General features: G+C 55.2%; 5 protein-coding genes across 5 annotated transcripts; 2 read left to right on the forward strand and 3 right to left on the reverse strand.

Annotated features, from left to right (window-relative positions):
- Positions 1 to 542: 542 nt before the first annotated feature.
- On the reverse strand, positions 543 to 1,511 carry PG986_002779 (uncharacterized protein; the record flags this gene model as incomplete). Its single annotated transcript, XM_066839001.1, has 1 exon — positions 543 to 1,511. The coding sequence occupies one exon, from the start codon at positions 1,509 to 1,511 to the stop codon at positions 543 to 545; it is 969 nt and encodes a 322-aa protein (XP_066704065.1).
- Positions 1,512 to 2,144: 633 nt separating this feature from the next.
- On the forward strand, positions 2,145 to 4,359 carry PG986_002780 (GTP-binding family protein; the record flags this gene model as incomplete). Its single annotated transcript, XM_066839002.1, has 4 exons — positions 2,145 to 2,829; positions 2,880 to 3,073; positions 3,415 to 3,977; positions 4,038 to 4,359. The coding sequence occupies 4 exons, from the start codon at positions 2,145 to 2,147 to the stop codon at positions 4,357 to 4,359; spliced, it is 1,764 nt and encodes a 587-aa protein (XP_066704066.1).
- A 1,237-nt stretch (positions 4,360 to 5,596) lies between these two features.
- PG986_002781 (GPI anchored cell wall protein) lies at positions 5,597 to 6,875 on the forward strand (the record flags this gene model as incomplete). The annotated part of the gene is made up of 3 exons (XM_066839003.1): positions 5,597 to 5,855; positions 5,975 to 6,187; positions 6,271 to 6,875. The coding sequence occupies 3 exons, from the start codon at positions 5,597 to 5,599 to the stop codon at positions 6,873 to 6,875; spliced, it is 1,077 nt and encodes a 358-aa protein (XP_066704067.1).
- Positions 6,876 to 7,295: 420 nt separating this feature from the next.
- PG986_002782 (uncharacterized protein) lies at positions 7,296 to 9,146 on the reverse strand (the record flags this gene model as incomplete). The annotated part of the gene is made up of 1 exon (XM_066839004.1): positions 7,296 to 9,146. The coding sequence occupies one exon, from the start codon at positions 9,144 to 9,146 to the stop codon at positions 7,296 to 7,298; it is 1,851 nt and encodes a 616-aa protein (XP_066704068.1).
- A 270-nt stretch (positions 9,147 to 9,416) lies between these two features.
- Positions 9,417 to 12,837, reverse strand: PG986_002783 (uncharacterized protein; the record flags this gene model as incomplete). The annotated part of the gene is made up of 4 exons (XM_066839005.1): positions 9,417 to 11,488; positions 11,543 to 11,702; positions 11,861 to 11,988; positions 12,822 to 12,837. The coding sequence occupies 4 exons, from the start codon at positions 12,835 to 12,837 to the stop codon at positions 9,417 to 9,419; spliced, it is 2,376 nt and encodes a 791-aa protein (XP_066704069.1).
- Between the last annotated feature and the right edge of the window lie 2,821 nt (positions 12,838 to 15,658).

The following is a 15,658-nucleotide window of genomic DNA, read 5'->3' on the forward strand; positions in this document are numbered from 1 at the left end:
GATTCTCTTATGTTGATGTAGGCATACGAAGAAGGCAGCAAATACACTGCCTGTCATGTGGGTTTGAGATTGTGATTGTTTATCATGGGACTGGCGTTCCACGGGGTTGATTTGTCCATAGGCTCGGTCGATCTGTCAAGGTAGACCAATCAATGCATACCATAAGGGTTTTTTACATAGGCAAACAAGTCAGGGGAAATACTTTTTACTTTTATGTATAGGTATGTACAGGTGTAATGCACGATTAGTACGACAAACCAGCCATACCCATATACTATTGCGGTAATGATACAGTACATGCTTCTCTCCGCCCGGCCCATCTATTGAGTTCCCCCTAGATGCCAATATACATATTCTTTCGCCTCGCTCGTACACCCGCTAGCAAGTTGTGAAAGATCGTATCCCGTGTTCTGCATGACCGTGTGCTATGTCATAGCACAGTACAGAGTTTCGGGGGTAGCCACGCCTCGCTGCCCATCGCACCCGAACTGTCAGGCTGTTTGTTTTTATGATGTATTCTTCTTGTCCGTTGCCGGTCGTACTTAGTCGGTGCCCGCGTCGCTCATGGCGCCGCCCGTGAGCTCCTCGGCAATCTTGCGGTGGCGCTGCAAGGTGCGGTTGGCGTTGTCGCTCCTGACGACGCGGTTGCTGGTGCCCATGGCCTCGCCCATCATCTGGGCGACGGAGAGGGGGACGCCGTCGATGTCCCAGACGCTGGCGGAGGGCATGCCGACGGAGGTCTTGTCGGCGAAGTAGTCCGGGCGGAACTGCTCCTCGACGGCCTTCTCGAGGTCAGCCTCGGTCACGATGAAGTCGCGGGCGGCCATGTAGAGCTGCTGCAGGGCGTCGCGGCGGGCCTGGGCCTTGGCCTCGGCGATGGCCTTGGTGCGGGCCGCGGCCTCGAGGGCGTGGTCGAAGCGGTTCGGGTCCTGCGGGACCTGGGTCGCGAGGACCGAGGCGGGCACGGTGGGCGCGGTCAGGCGGTCCGACTCGTGCGGGGGCGCGTTCATGGCGGCGCGGTGCTCGAGGTCGTGGCGGCGGGCGCGCTCCTTGCGGCCGGCCGCGGTGCGCTGCGTGCGCGTCCAGAGGGCGGCGAGGCCCTCCTCCATGTTGCGGCGGCGCCCCGCGGCCATGCGGCGCTTCCAGGCCTCGCCCTCGGAGGCGGTCGGGGCCAGGGCCTTGGCGGAGGTGGGCGGCGGCGCGGACTTTTGGAGCCATTCGGCCGAGGTCTTGGGCAGCTCGCCCTTGCGCTGCTTGAAGATCGGGCGCGGCACGGGCAGGTGGCCCTTGTAGGAGAGCGGGGAGCGGCGCTGGTCTTCGACGGCTTGCGAGAGCGGGGGGGTCGGGATGTTGATGTAGAGGGGGGACTCGGGGGGTATCCTTTGGGCGGCGGGGTTCGTCGCGGTGCTGCTGAAGGGCCGGGTCGTTGTGAGGAGTGATGAGGTGGTGCTGCTGCTGCTGCTGCTCTTGCTGGCCGTCGTGGTGGCTGCCCGGCAGAGGGCCCGCTGCATTGTGGGAGCCATTGCGATGGGTTGGGGTGCGACCGCAATCGGTCACGGAATCTAGAGACGAATTGGTATCTCGCAGGAATTGGCGGCCTCTTTAGCGACTGAACGTCGGGGTCCGAGTCGGAAGATATGGAGATTCGAGATCTTGACTTTCGGCTCCCAATCATCAGTATCTAACCCAGCTGGCCGCAAAAAGTTCAAGACCCGAAAATGGATCTTGCTGGTTGTGGCTTACGTGCGCTCGGCCGGAGCGATTGATTGGCTCAATTGAAACCGCTCAACAGGGGTCCACTGTGTCCCTCGCATATGGGATCGGATGTGGCTGAATGGATTTTCTTGTTGTTGCAGATAAGAGCTAAGGTTAGGCAAGTGGTCGGAGGCTGGGCGGCAGAATAAAATTCCAGGCGGTCAAAAAGTTCTGGCCAATGGTGGGGTCTGTCCGACAGCTCCCAGAACATTTGCCAATTCCCATTTTCCCATCTACCTTGAGCCGCAAAATCTTTCATTACTCCTTCACCATACAAGCTGCAGAGTCTCGAGGTCTTGTTTCGCGCCTTGACTTGCAATCTCTTTCTTCCCCCTTCTCCTACCACTCCCTTCTTTAGGACGTGCTACTCTTGAGGAACATCAATCATCATGGGTACCGGCAAGAAAGAACAGAGCCGGCGGGAACGCCAGGGCAAGACGGGCGACGGCTTCGGCAACCTCAAGGTCAAGGGCGAGAACTTCTACCGCTCGGCCAAGCGGGTGAAGGCGCTCAACGTGCGCACCCACGGCCTGGCCCAGCGCAACGCCGCCGGCCAGATCACCCAGGCCGCCGCCCACCAGAGCCGCGACGTCCCGACCGCGCGCGTCGAGCCGAACCGCAAGTGGTTCTCCAACACCCGCGTCATCTCGCAGGACTCGCTCGCCTCGTTCCGCGACGCCGTCGAGAACTCGGCCAAGGACCCCTACCAGGTCCTGCTCAAGACCAACAAGCTGCCCATGTCCCTCATCCGCGACGGCGGCTCCGAGCTCAACGGGCTCAAGCAGCACCAGGCCAAGATGACCATCGAGACGTCGCCCTTTGCCGAGGTCTTTGGGCCCAAGGCGTCGCGGAAACGCGTCAAGATTGGCGCGAGCAGCATTGAGGATCTCGCTGGAGGTGCCGACAAGGCGATGGACACATACCAAGAGCGCATGGAACAGGCTCGTCTGCTTAGCGGACAGTCCAATGAGTTCGAGGATGGCGGTGCTGACGCCCGTCCTTCCGAGCACGGTCAGGTGTCCATGAACAGCGAACCCGTGTTTGACAAGGGCCAGAGCAAGCGTATCTGGGTAAGTGAAACTAATCATGGTGTCACACCTCCTGATCTTCTACTCCTTCAAAAGCTAACCCAAGTGCCCCACAGAACGAGCTGTACAAGGTTATTGACTCCTCCGATGTTCTTCTTCATGTCCTGGACGCCCGTGACCCTCTTGGAACTCGGTGCCGAAGTGTCGAGAAGTACATCAAGGAAGAGGCACCTCACAAGCATCTTATCTTCGTCTTGAACAAGGTCGACCTGGTTCCTACCAAAGTTTGTGTAAGTTTTGCTTTTTCACCTCTCTATTGCACCACGTGACAGAACCCCAATGCGTTGAAGTCAGGATGTCTACCGCAAATTTCGATTTGCTCAGTGGTAGAGACCCGTTACGTCATTGGGAGAGTAATATCGAACTCAAGCTTGTTGTCCTTGGATGACAAGTTGGTTGAACTTCGTCTTGAAGTTCCTCCGCGCAGATCGCCCAGTGCCATTGAGTTGAACCTGCTCCGTTCTTTTGGATGGCTTGTAGCAGTGTTCTTAGACATGGCACGCACATCTCTACCCAAACATGAATGTTTTTACAACACAAGTTATAAACAAATGCTAATATCCAAGCATAGGCTCAATGGGTGAAAGCGTTGAGCAAGGAGTACCCCACACTCGCCTTCAGAAGCTCAATCACGAATTCCTTCGGAAAGGGTTCGTTGATCCAACTGTTGCGCCAGTTCAGCATCCTCCACAGCGATCGCAAGCAAATCTCCGTCGGCCTGGTCGGATACCCATCCGTGGGCAAGAGCAGTGTCATCAACACTTTGAGGGCCAAGGCTGTGGCCAAGGTCTCTCCCACTCCTGGTGAAACCAAGGTCTGGCAATACATCACGCTGATGAAGCGTATTTACTTGATTGACTGCCCCGGTATTGTGCCACCCAGCTCCACCGATACCCCCGAAGACTTGCTGCTTCGTGGTGTGGTCAGACTGGAGAAGGTTGAGCAGCCCGAGCAGTACATCCGAGCTGTCCTCGATCGCGTCAAGCCGCACCACGCTGAAAGGACATATCAAATCCAAGGCTGGGGTGAGGACTACACAAGGTTCCTGGAGCTTCTTGCGCGGAAGTCTGGACGTCTGCTAAAGGGCGGAGAGCCTGATGTTGACAGTGTGGCCAAGATGGTCTTGAACGATTTGTAAGTTTGATCGCAATCACCCCTTGTCTTGGAAATACCACAAAACTAACAAGATATCAGCACTCGTGGTCGTCTACCATGGTTCACACCTCCACCTCACGTCGAGGCAGAGGAAGGCGACATCAAGGAAGGTCGTCAAGGAAGACTGGGCGAGATGCCCAGGAAGAGAAAATATGAGCCTGAAGTTGTTCCTGCTACAGCAGCAGTCCATGATGACGGCGAAAGTGCCGATGAGGATGAGGTCGAGGCTGAAGCGAAAGAGAAGGATGCGGATGAGGTATCTTTTGATGGCTTCGATGATGACAGTGACAGTGACAACGAGGCCATCGAAGAGGCCAAGCAGGAGGCGGTGAAGAAGGCCAAGGCTGGCAAGAAGGCTTGAGGAAGAGATGATACCCCTTGATGATTTGAGTGACGACGATTACCCTCTGGACAGACTATCTAGGCAGCGGCAGCCTTGGCGACTTGTTATTTTGAGTCTACAAGATTTGCTGTGCCATCTGGCCATGCGCTGCGCCGAGTATGGGAACTGCGTGCGTGCAACGATCTGCAATAGAGACTTGCCTACGGAAGGCACAAAGCTCTTGTTGCTGCCGCCGCAGTTATGCTGCCTCGGATGGGGCATGCAATTGCCACCCCAATGCGCCCATACGCAGTTGACTTGGTGAGCTCAGTGGCGCTGTGAGGCCCAGGCCCGCGGTAGCCATATGCTCTTCCTGCATGGATGCAAGACGCCTCCGGCAACGAGATAGAAATGAGAATAAACCACACAAACAACATTGACTTCCTTGATTGAATGTGAGATGCCCTCCTGTTGCGAGAATCATCCGGCAAGTAGCTTTGCTGCCCTGACTTCTGTTTGTGAACGTGGTCTGGTCATGTTGAATTGATCTACCACTGACGGCCAAGTACAAACAGTTCAACTGTCGCTATGGTTGTTCGTTCTGTCAGCGCCTCATGCGCTTCCTGCTACCTACTAAGAATGTTCGTCGTCGCACTTGTCCGCATCGCCTTGGCAAACATTTTACACATCTACCGCAGACTTGGTGCTTACGAACGCTAAAATGTCGTTGTCGCATCCTAGCAGTTCCTCGTTATTGAAATTCTTCTGCCTTTCCCTATGAATCGCCGCCTCGTATCACCACCAACTGTTCCATCACTAATCGTCATTGTATCACGGAATGAGCTACATAACAAGCCATCGTCGCTGCTGCGCAACTAGCGACCAGCCTATTTTGAACCGAGTGTAGTGCCCTGTCGCTCTTTCCCTCGATGCCGTAGATAATCTGGCTCTTTGACCAGCTCCTTCCTCAAGTAATGCAAGCTGGCTGCAGTAGATTCCAGACCAAGTAAACAGCTGCCAATGACTTCAGCCTCTATTACTTCTTCCTCTTCCAACTCGCCAACCTTCTCTTGAATCCTCTCCCACCTCTTCTCACTTCGTCTATTCGTTCATTTCACTTCGAAATCATTGAGATCATCTCACCATCCTTTCCTGGAGCCTGTAATATCACGCTGAAGGTTTCCTGTCCATTCGCTTGTACCAGTCTACTTCTTTCTGGATTGAACGCTATCTCTTTCTGTTATTGCCACCTCGTCACCCAGTGCTTCTTCTCAGCATGCTGGCACACCTCTCTCTGCTTGCCACCGGCGGACTCTTCGTCTCGCTAAGCCAAGGCAACCCTATCAATGCCCGTTCCAATGCCGGTTGCAGCTTTCACCTCACCGTCAACGCAGGTGGTAGCCCTCCTGCTACGTACTCCGTCGGCCAAATCGGCGATGGCCTCTGCCGGGCTAGAGGCGACTTGGAGGCTTCGACCTTCACTTGGTTTGGAGATGCCTTTGTGGACCAGCAGGGTCGTGGCTGTTGGTGGACTCGTGAGTACTCTGCTCTCTTCTGTCAGCTCTTCCCTTCAACGTCAATCACAACACTGCTGCAACTCAATACCTTGCATGTTCTATCCTGGCCAATGTCGCTAACTAAGATGGTGTTCAAGCCCCCACGTCGGTGCTTCAGTGTGATCCTAGTCAGCAGCTGAGCCACGGCTTCGAAATCGGCTGCGATGGCAACGTGACCTTCTCTGGGCAGTCCACCTTCTTCGCTTGTAAGACTGACGATAGTGCCAACATCTACCTCGAGCCCAACGGTGCCCAATGCCAACCAGTCACCCTCGTGTCTGACGGCTGCAAATCGACCTGCTACGTCTCCAGTTCGCCCCCCTGTCCGACGGTTCCTCCCGCGAACATTTTGCTGGCCCCGAGCAAGCCTCCCCAGTCAGAAATTCCTCCACAGCTGACGATCAGCCATCTCCCCTCTCTCCACCGGCCAAAGACTGCCCCGCCAACATCATATGGTCTCCCTTCGAGAAACCGCAGATGATGATACCCGTCGACCGTTCCAACCCCTCCAAGGCCTATGGCCCCTCGCTTCTCGGCCAAATCACCCAGAACTTCTCGACCGTGTTCAACGTCGACATTCCGGCCTCGTACGCCGGCAAGAGCTGCAAGGTCTTCTTCTCGCTCCCTACGATGGAACAATTATCCTCCAGCAACGGGAGAGAGACCTACTACCTTTCTGGCAGCGGCGGCGTTGCGTTTTCCAGAATGGAGAACCCGGCGACGATGGACACGACCTGGGAGGACATCTTTGGTGGGGACGAAAGCAGTGGCTTGTTTTCTTCATCCAATAGCAGCAGTGGCGGTAGCCTGGGCGGCGCTACGGCCCTGGGTCAGACGACTCTAGCCCCGGGCTACACGTACGTGGTTGATCGGTTTGCGTGCCCCGCGGGCCAAACGCTTACCTATCTCATCACGGAGCCGGATGAGGAGGACACCTACTTGGTATACATACAGGGCGACGTTCCTGTTGCGTTGGGATTGTTCATGTCAACTTGCTGATCTGTGGATATGCTAGATGTATGAGTGAAGGCATGTCTTTTGGGATTGCTAGGTGGCTTGTTTTACGGTTATCTTCATCGGTTTTCTCACACGTGTGAAGGGCATTGGCGATGGTGTCATATATGTTACCTTGACTTGTAGTCCATAGCATCGAGGGTTACTCTACCTTGTTTACTTAGAATACCTGGTGGAGGCAGTTTCCACCTTAATGGCAATTTAACTTGGTTGACACTCACTTCATGGCAAAGGACGTTACATAGTCACAAGAAAAGCAGTTCGGGGTTAACGCCAGTCCAATTCTCAATCGAATTTTATATCCTACAACCGCCAATTTTCATCTGAGAACCCCCCCTTTCTCCCACCTTCTTCGGTAATTGTTTCTTTTTTTTGTTGTTTTCTGTTTTTGTTTTTGGTGGTTTTTTAGCACACCGGGAAGCGTTGGGCATAGATGCCCTCGATGCCGTGCCGGTCGGCGATGGCCTGCATATCGACGAGGCAGAACGCGGCGGGGTGGAAGACCCCGCCGACCTCCTCGTCGATCCAGGCCCATCGGCCCTCCTCGGCGAGCCAGCCCCAGGTCGCCCGCTGGCGGACCATGGTGCCGCCCTCGTTGGTCTCCAGCAGGGTGTCGCGGCCCGCGACGAAGAGGATGGGCCGGCCGGCCGCACCGGAAGCACCCGCGTCCATGGCGGCGGCGACCTCGGCGACCGCGATGGTCTGCCAGCAGCGGCGGAAGCGCAGCCGGGCCAGCTCGGCGCGCTCGCCGGGGGTGGTGGCGAGGGCGAGCTGGGCCCGGTACTGCGGGTCCGCCTCGAAGCCGCGCATGACCTGCTCCACGCCGCCCAGCACGGCGTCGACGTTGATGTTGAGGGGGTTGCCCTCGGCGTCGCGGGGCTGGATGGTGGTGGTGGTGGTGGGCGAGGCGGGCTGGGGCGACCAGCGGCCACCGGGGGCGGGCTTTTCCAACAGGGACTGCAGCGTGGGGTCGTCTCCTTTGGCGCTGCTGCCTCCGAAGACGTTGTCGGGCACATCGTCGTTGAAGGTGACGAAGTTGGCCGGGAGATTGTTGTTGCCAGGACCAGAAGCAGGGACGTTGTGGGGCGAAACAGCAGAGGTAACAGCAGTGCCTTGGCTACTGGAGGCCGCAGCCTCGGATACGGGGACGAAGTTTCCGTTGCTGCGCAGGTCGGTGTTCAGGTCATCCGCAGGCCAGGTGATCCACTCATCCCAAGACCAGGCGTCATCACCAGAGGCAGCAGGGGCAGTAGTCGACGAAGAAGAAGCAGCCTGTGCATCGGTTCCGGGAGGCATGGTGACTGCAGGGTTCGTGGGAGAAGCAGCGGTGGTCGTAGGGACAGCTGTGACGTCAGTCACTTCTCCTCTGGCGGCAGCCTGGCGCAGGTAGTCGTTGATCCAGTCGTGCTCCGTCGCGGTCAGGGGTCCGGAGACGTCGCCGGGGACCCAGAAGCTGGTCGGGTCGTCGTGGGGCGGGATGCTGTACTCGACGACGCTGGCGCTGCCGGTCTCGGGATCGACGACGAGCTGTGGCATGGTGGCGGCGAGCGACAGAGGGTTCACGGAGGGCTCGGCTGGGGCGGCAGGAACAGGGGCGACGGTGGGCTGGATCAGCATGTCATCCTGGTCAATGGTGTACGGCGGGACGATGGGCACGGGACGCTGGTGCGGTCGGCGAGGGGGCTGTGTGATCCGGGGGGCAGTGGGACGCGGAGGGCTTCCTGAGTCGCGACCGGTAGCGCTTGTGAAATCATGAGTAGGCAACTTCGGCGAAGAAGTGGCGACGGCGCTTGAGGAGTTGCCCGAGTTGGTACCGACAGTGCGTGAGAGACCAGGAATATGAGACTTCTGCGAAGAAGAAACGTTGGCACTTGAAGAGTTGCCCGGGCCGGCACCAAAAGCGCTGGTGAAACCATGAGTAGTAGGATACTTCTGCGAAGAAGTACTAGTGGCGCTGGGAGAGTTGCTCAAGTTGGTACCAGCAGTGCTTGTGACATTGCGAGAGGGAGACTGCTGCGATGTAGTTACGTTAGCGATGGTATTGTCGCTTGAGGGGGCGCTTGTAGTAGCGCTTGTAATTCCCTGGGTGGCAGAAGAAGTAACAACTTGGAAGCGGAAGTCTGTAAAGCTGTGGTTCGTCTCCCGAGCTTGTCTCTCCCTCAGTGCGAACTCATCAGATGGTCGAAGGTATCCCGGGTTACTAGGGTTGGCCTGGCGGGTCTGCTGGAGGGTCAGACCAGTATTGGGGTCCGGCATGTTGGGATTGGTCCAGGGGATCCGAGAAGCTTGCTGCTGCTGAGCCGGTCCAGTATATCCATGCTGGTGCTGCGGAGCCGGTGCATTGTGACCGTGCTGGTACTGGGAACCCTGCGTATTGTAGCCGTGTTGGCATTGGGAACCCTGTGCATTGTAGCCGTGCTGGTACTGCGAGCCGGCATTGTAATTGTAGTTGTAGGGGTTGTAGTTGTAGGGCTGGGGAGCGTTGTAACCGTTGAAGGGCTGATGAGGGGTACTGACACTGCCATTCTAGGGCTGTCCATGATATCTCATGTCACGGTTCTGCGGCTGCCGGGGCCGGTGGTGCGCGCTGCCGATGGGCTGAAAGCCTCGCGTGAGGTCCATGGCGGTGCCAGGAGCAAGAACGTCCTGTCCATGGTGGCCGGTCGAGGGAGGTTGTGAAGGCGATGCGCGGAAAGCGTTGGCAATGGCAATCTCTCGGAGTCTGGCATGGTCATGGAATCTGGTGTTCAATCGCTTGGGGGTATTGTGTCTGCCGCCTGCCCGGCCTCCGCGTCCTCCGGAGCCTCCATGGCCACCTCGGCCTCCGTAACCGCTGCCGCCGCGGCCGGGTGATGAGCTGTTACCTTGAAGAGGCATGGTTGTTGCGTCACCGGTATCTTCGTCGCTCTCTGTCGAATTTTCGTCGTCTGTGTAGGGCTGCAAAGCAGTGAATGGTTGTGACAAAGACAAAGGATCGGTGAAGACAAGTTGCGATGTGGAGGTTGTGTAGGGAAGAAGAGATTCGGTGGGTACACCAGGTGAAGGCCGATTTTCACAAGAGGTATTGGCAGCGGTGGCTGAATTGTGAGGGCCTTCCGCAATCGTGGTAGGGCTGAGAAGGTTCTGTTGACCGGCTGGGGTATTGGCAATATTGTGAATGCCTTGCGGGATCGTGTTAGGGTTAGGGCGATCCGTTTGCTGGGCCGTAATATTGGTAAAGTCGCGAGAGCCAGAAAGATATTGCTGCCAGGCCAAAGTATTGTTGCTGCCAGGCACCGAAGCATTGTTGCTGCTAGGCACCGACTGATTGTCCTGTTGCTGTGTGCCTGAGGAGCTGCCGGACTGCTCAGGAGGCATCTGGGAATTCTCACGAGGAGCTTGGGCCGCCTCTCTAATACTCTCGGCACTGCTCGGAGCTTGCTGAGGCTGCTGTACTGCTCCCTGAGGTCCATCGTCCGGGTCTTCATCATTGTCTGAGTCACCGCCATCATCGTTGTCGTCCGACTCGATGTCCTCCATGCTCTCATCTTCGTCTTCGTCCGAATCGATGTCTTCCATGTTTGCATCTTCGCCTTCGTCCGAGCTATCGTCGAGAAAATCATCGAGTGGATGGCCGGATAGATTGCCAGCTGTGAGTCTTCCGTCCTCGCCAACTACATGACCGCTTGGCTGCTGCGCAAAGTTGGCTGCCTGTTCCGCCAGCTGACTCAACCGAGTCTCCCTTCTCTCGGTTACGGACATCTCGTAGTAGTGGGCTGGCACGGAGTCCGGCTTGTTATCAGGGGTAACAATGTTGGCCGCGTCAATGTACAGGTAGGGGGTGCAACCAGGTCGGTAGACGTGCCACAGTCTGTTGAACCGGAGGGAAGCCTCGTCAGTGATGCCACATCTGCGCCAGTATCGCTGAGCCACGTTCTGGTGCCAGGTCCAATACGCCTGATCCCTGGTTCCGGGAGGGGCTGTGACAAAAGGATCGTGAATAGGCACAAGCAGGTGCATCCAAGCTTGTGCGTTGTCGCTGCGAATCCAGGCGCACTTGGGGAGCAGACCACACGTCTGGGCTGCGACAATGAAGCGCTTGGTCAGCCAGTTCTTGGACTCCTCCAATTGCAGTTCACTGTGATGACGTAGCAGGTCACCTCTGACGGTGAGTAAGTGAACCCAGGTCTGTACGTTGCCGGCGTGTATATCCGGTTCATTGGGCAATACTCCTAGTCGCTTCCAGCCATCCACTAGGACGCCAATGACTTCAAGTCTCTGTACTTGCTGGGTTACGAGCGACAGCTGGTAGTCTCGCGGCTGGGTCCAGAATTGCGTGATGTCGGAGGCCACAATGTGATTGTAGGCCTGCTTCGGGACACCGTCCTCGAGGCTTTGGTAAGCCGAGCGGATGTCTTCCACGGGCAAAACAACGAGGGGGATGTCGTTAAACAGGCCGTAACGAACGGTCTGCGAGACGTCGCGCCACTGCTCGAAACCCTGCTCGATATCGTATACCGGCGCGATTGCACGGAAGTACTCCTCTTCGTGCAAGTTGGGGCCGAGGACAATTTCTTTGACGAAGTCGGAGGTTGCTGCGTGAAGTTCTTGGGATATGTCTAGATGCAGGTTAGCATGTTTGCTGGCAGGGCTTCCCATTCTTGGGAACTTACTGTTTGCGTTCTCCAGCTCGTCGCTCTTGCCGATCGGCTCTTCGGCCATGTGATCGTCACCACCTTCGTCAAGGCAACCTCCGCAGTAGCCCTGATCGTAATGTCTTTCGCCGTTGTCGCTCTGTTCATCGGCAGGACTGGCAGATGTCTCCTTGTCCAGCTGTGTATGAGATTAGCTCATCTGACCATTTGATTTTTTTTCTTTTTTTTTTGAAATTTGAGAAACGTTGTCTTTGTTCAGGAACGAGACAGACGTCTCGCCTTTGAGAATGAAGAAGAAGTGGTATGAAGTTTCTGAAGGGACGGAATCTGACTGACCTGATGCTCGGGGTACAACTGCTCCAGGGGCGGCGAGTCTTGCTCGACTTGGTCATCCGAGTCGGGTTCGAGCTGGTCCAGTTGGTGGTAGACTCGAGGAAGCTTGGCGAAGAATCGCTGGCCGTGGTCTGGCCAAGATGTTAGTGTTTTGGAAGGTATAAGTTGTTGATGAGGATGGAAATTAATTTGTAACGGTGTGATGCTGAGATGTGCTGTCGCGCGACCACATCTGTGGAATTGCTGGAATGTGGAGGGATGAGATAATGTGAAGTGATAGGTACTGTAGGAAAGTACGAATGTAGTAGAAGTAGGGATGTGGGAGTAGTGGATGTGAGAGAAGAGAAGTATGGAAGTGAAAAGGTTGGATGTAGGAGAAGAGAAGTACGACTGTGGCAGAAATACGTCTGTGGCAACAGTACGACTGTGAGAGAAGAGAAGTATGGATGTGGGAGAAGTATGGGTGAGAGAGAAGCACAAGTGTGGTAGAAGTACGTCTTTGAGAGAAGTACAACTGCGGAAGGAGTATGGTTGTGTGAGAAGTACGACTGTTGGAGAGGTACGGATATGGGAGGAGTATGGCTGTGAGAAAGTATGGCTGTGGGAGACGTATGGATGTAGTATGAGGGTAGGAGGGGGGTGGATGTGGTGGAGGCCAGCAAGCGACACAAAGTCCTCAACGGCCCGTTGGCATCGAATACGCTTCGGACCGTGTATGGAGTCTTTGCTGAGCTCGTGGGTTGTTTCCGACACTCACCATCGTCCGACGACTCAAGAAAGGAGGATGAGGTTGAGTTCACCTCAAACTCGTCCGCCTTTCTGGCCTGGACAGGCACTCATGATGAGCGCCGGCCAGCAGGCGCGTGTTCGATGATATAAATGAGTGCCGATGGTTTGTTGATGGAAAGCGACAAAGGATTCGTGAATGAAAGGCATTGGGGAGCGCCCAAGGGCGTGTACATACCGTTGTTGGTCGCCATCGTGGTTGTAAGTCTGGCAAAGAATAAATGTTAGTTGTCAGTCGTTTGCACAAGATGATGAGAATATTAATCGCGTTCTCTGGCTGTTCGCGATGGAGTTGCGCGCGGTCGAAGGCGGCGATGAAATGGGGGAACTCACTCACTCTCGAGATGGTGTTGATGATGGCGGTTTGTTGGAAGAGGGAAGGTCAAGTTCAAAGCTTCTCTGCAAAGTGAGATTCAATAACTGCCTAGCTACCCAACTACTTGACGCCGATTGTTACAGGCGGTTCAGTGCCATCTGGGCTGGTATAAGCTCGCTGTAGCTGATCCGATTGTTGCTCTACAGGCGCGTTTCGAGCTTCTAGGCGCCTGAGAAGCTCAGTAAGGCGCCTAAAAGCTCGGACCGCTGGGGGAGGACTCGGTGTTTTTAAGAAGGTCAAGGTCTCTAGGCCCTGGATGAAGTAGCTGGAATCGCCCTGCGACTACTAGGACGTAGCTACATTGATGAGGTCAAGCTGGAATATATATTGGTGGAGGCCGCAATGTAAATACAGTCGCAACGAGGCCTCAATGCCCTTCGTCTAGTCGAAGATGTCTCTCTTCAGGGGTTTATTGTGTGGTTAGTTGGAGCGCAGCGTCGGATGCCCATAGCATGGGAGTCTCAACGAGGTGGTAGACAACACCAGCTTAGAGACCGAACACTCGGCGATAGCTGGGATCAGAGTTGACAAATTCAACAATGTAGCCAGTTGAGCACGCCTCTCGGGCCAAGACCTGAGAGAGAACCAGCCTATTGAAGCCATGATAGTAGACCTACGTTATCGCATAAGGGAGTTCGTTTTCTCGACGAATTTGGGCACATTGGCATGAGGTTGGCATCTAAGATAACAAGGGCCGAGCATGCAACAGGGAGACTACTCGCCACTAGAGACACCCGTCAGCCCAACAAGGATCAAGAGAGAACAAGTGCGCCGCAAATCGCTTCATGAGGAAAGGGGAGACCTATCTCTTGTGAGAAACAGTTGTGGCGGAGATGCTTAGAGGGAGCGCCAAGTCCTGGCAACCTACTCAAGTGGCGACCACAGTCCGGGGTCTGAACACTACATCAATGCATATCATAGCTTGTGCTGAGTTTGCCCGGTTTTGAGTCACTTGCTTCTGCTGGCCCGCGCTGGTATGGGTCGAAAAGCAAAAGAACAAAACAAAGAATGTCATAAGTTGGCTTACCGTGCTTTCCGGCTCACAATGTTACAATCTGTCTTATCAGATTCCAGTTCAGTAGAAGAAGGAATGCGCGACGAGAAGTCCTGGTGGGGTGAGTCTTCTCTCGGCGGAGTGTGTTTCGCAAACATGCTGGCTTGTTTTCCGTTAGCTCCCGTCAAGTTGCCGAAAGTATAAAGGCAGAAAGTGACGGAATCCATCACACCTGTTGTCATCCACTATCATATACAAGAGCCACTAGACCATAAGCAAGGAAATGGCAACCTACAGTTTCTACACCGGCTCCCCTGGAGCCGCTAAGCAGAAGTGGTCGCAGCATCGATGAGGCACATGATTCCATCTCAGCCATGGAGGCCGGGCACCCGGTATCTATCCATCATACACGCGGCGCCACTGTGCAGATCAGTTCGAGGCTTCGAATATATACATATATACAAACCGCACAGTTTCAAACTCTGCTTTTCCCCGTGGGGTTTTGTTTCCCCAAGAGGGGGAGAAAGTGAGGGCATGCGTTCCTAGATTTTGAACAAGCCCACCCGCCTCTTTTCAATTCCGAGATGCGTTCTTACGTGCTGCAAGAATAAAAAGGACGGAGTTAGAAGAAGTGCAAGAATGACTGTGGCAGGTCAAGAGCACAACTGCCCTTGCTGCACATAAACCCGGTACTTGGTCCGAGGGCGAGGTCGGCAGCTCACCGGGGCTCGGTCCGAGGGGTCGGGCGGCATATGCACCGTGGGCTCATCTTGGCAGCAGGCGGCCGAGGCGTTTCAATTCAGCTCCTTATTTATCACAACATAAGAGTTGGACAACTGCAAACTGAAAATCGTCACTGCTATTGAGCTACACCCTTAAACTCGAGTGCTGACTATCTGAGTGGAGTACAGTGGCACAGTGCAACAAGACATGACTGACTGGTCAGTTCAAGTGCCAGCAAGGGCCCCTCCAGCAAGCTGGTCTTGCTTCTGCCAAATACACTGTTTGCCGCCTCTCGGCTCGGATCATGCATCGATTTTGTACTGTACCGGTCAATCATATATCCATCAAATATCCAGCACTTGAGGGGGTAATAGCCATTTCTGCTTTTTCCCTACCCGCTTTGGCTGCTGGAAAGTGCTGGTCAAAGAATTGAAGTTTGGATGAGAACCCCGAATTTTGTTCTCGCAGGTACTTGGTAGCGACCGCCTTGATGTGTATTTTACATGTTACAGTTCCATCACCATTGGACATCTGCCCTCACCCTAACCCCCAAGTGCGGAGGGATTACCCTGTAGCTACCCTGCATTGTTGCCCTGGTGGTGTGTGAAAGGTCTACGATTTACATGGGGTCGAGGCGTCCCCATCTGATGGACCTAGATGACCCTCCCTGGCGCTCTCGAACAATAGTATCTTTCTTCCAATTTCGGAAGGCATCTGGCCCAAACTGTGGACATACATTGCCATGAGACCAAGAGATTCTCGCATGTGCCTTCGAGGGCGCAACTCAGATAGCTCCTTGCAATGGGTCGTGGACACGGAATTCGTAGCTAATGGCCTCTGTGAGCTCGAGAGCCCATCCTAGGACGTGTGCGACGACTTAGATAACCTCGTTCTGATCCGATCTATTTCATTTGCTCCAATT

This window comes from Apiospora aurea (genome assembly GCF_038362705.1).
Source record: "Apiospora aurea strain CBS 24483 chromosome Unknown utg000002l_segment0_segment0, whole genome shotgun sequence".
Classification (NCBI taxonomy): domain Eukaryota; kingdom Fungi; phylum Ascomycota; class Sordariomycetes; order Amphisphaeriales; family Apiosporaceae; genus Apiospora; species Apiospora aurea.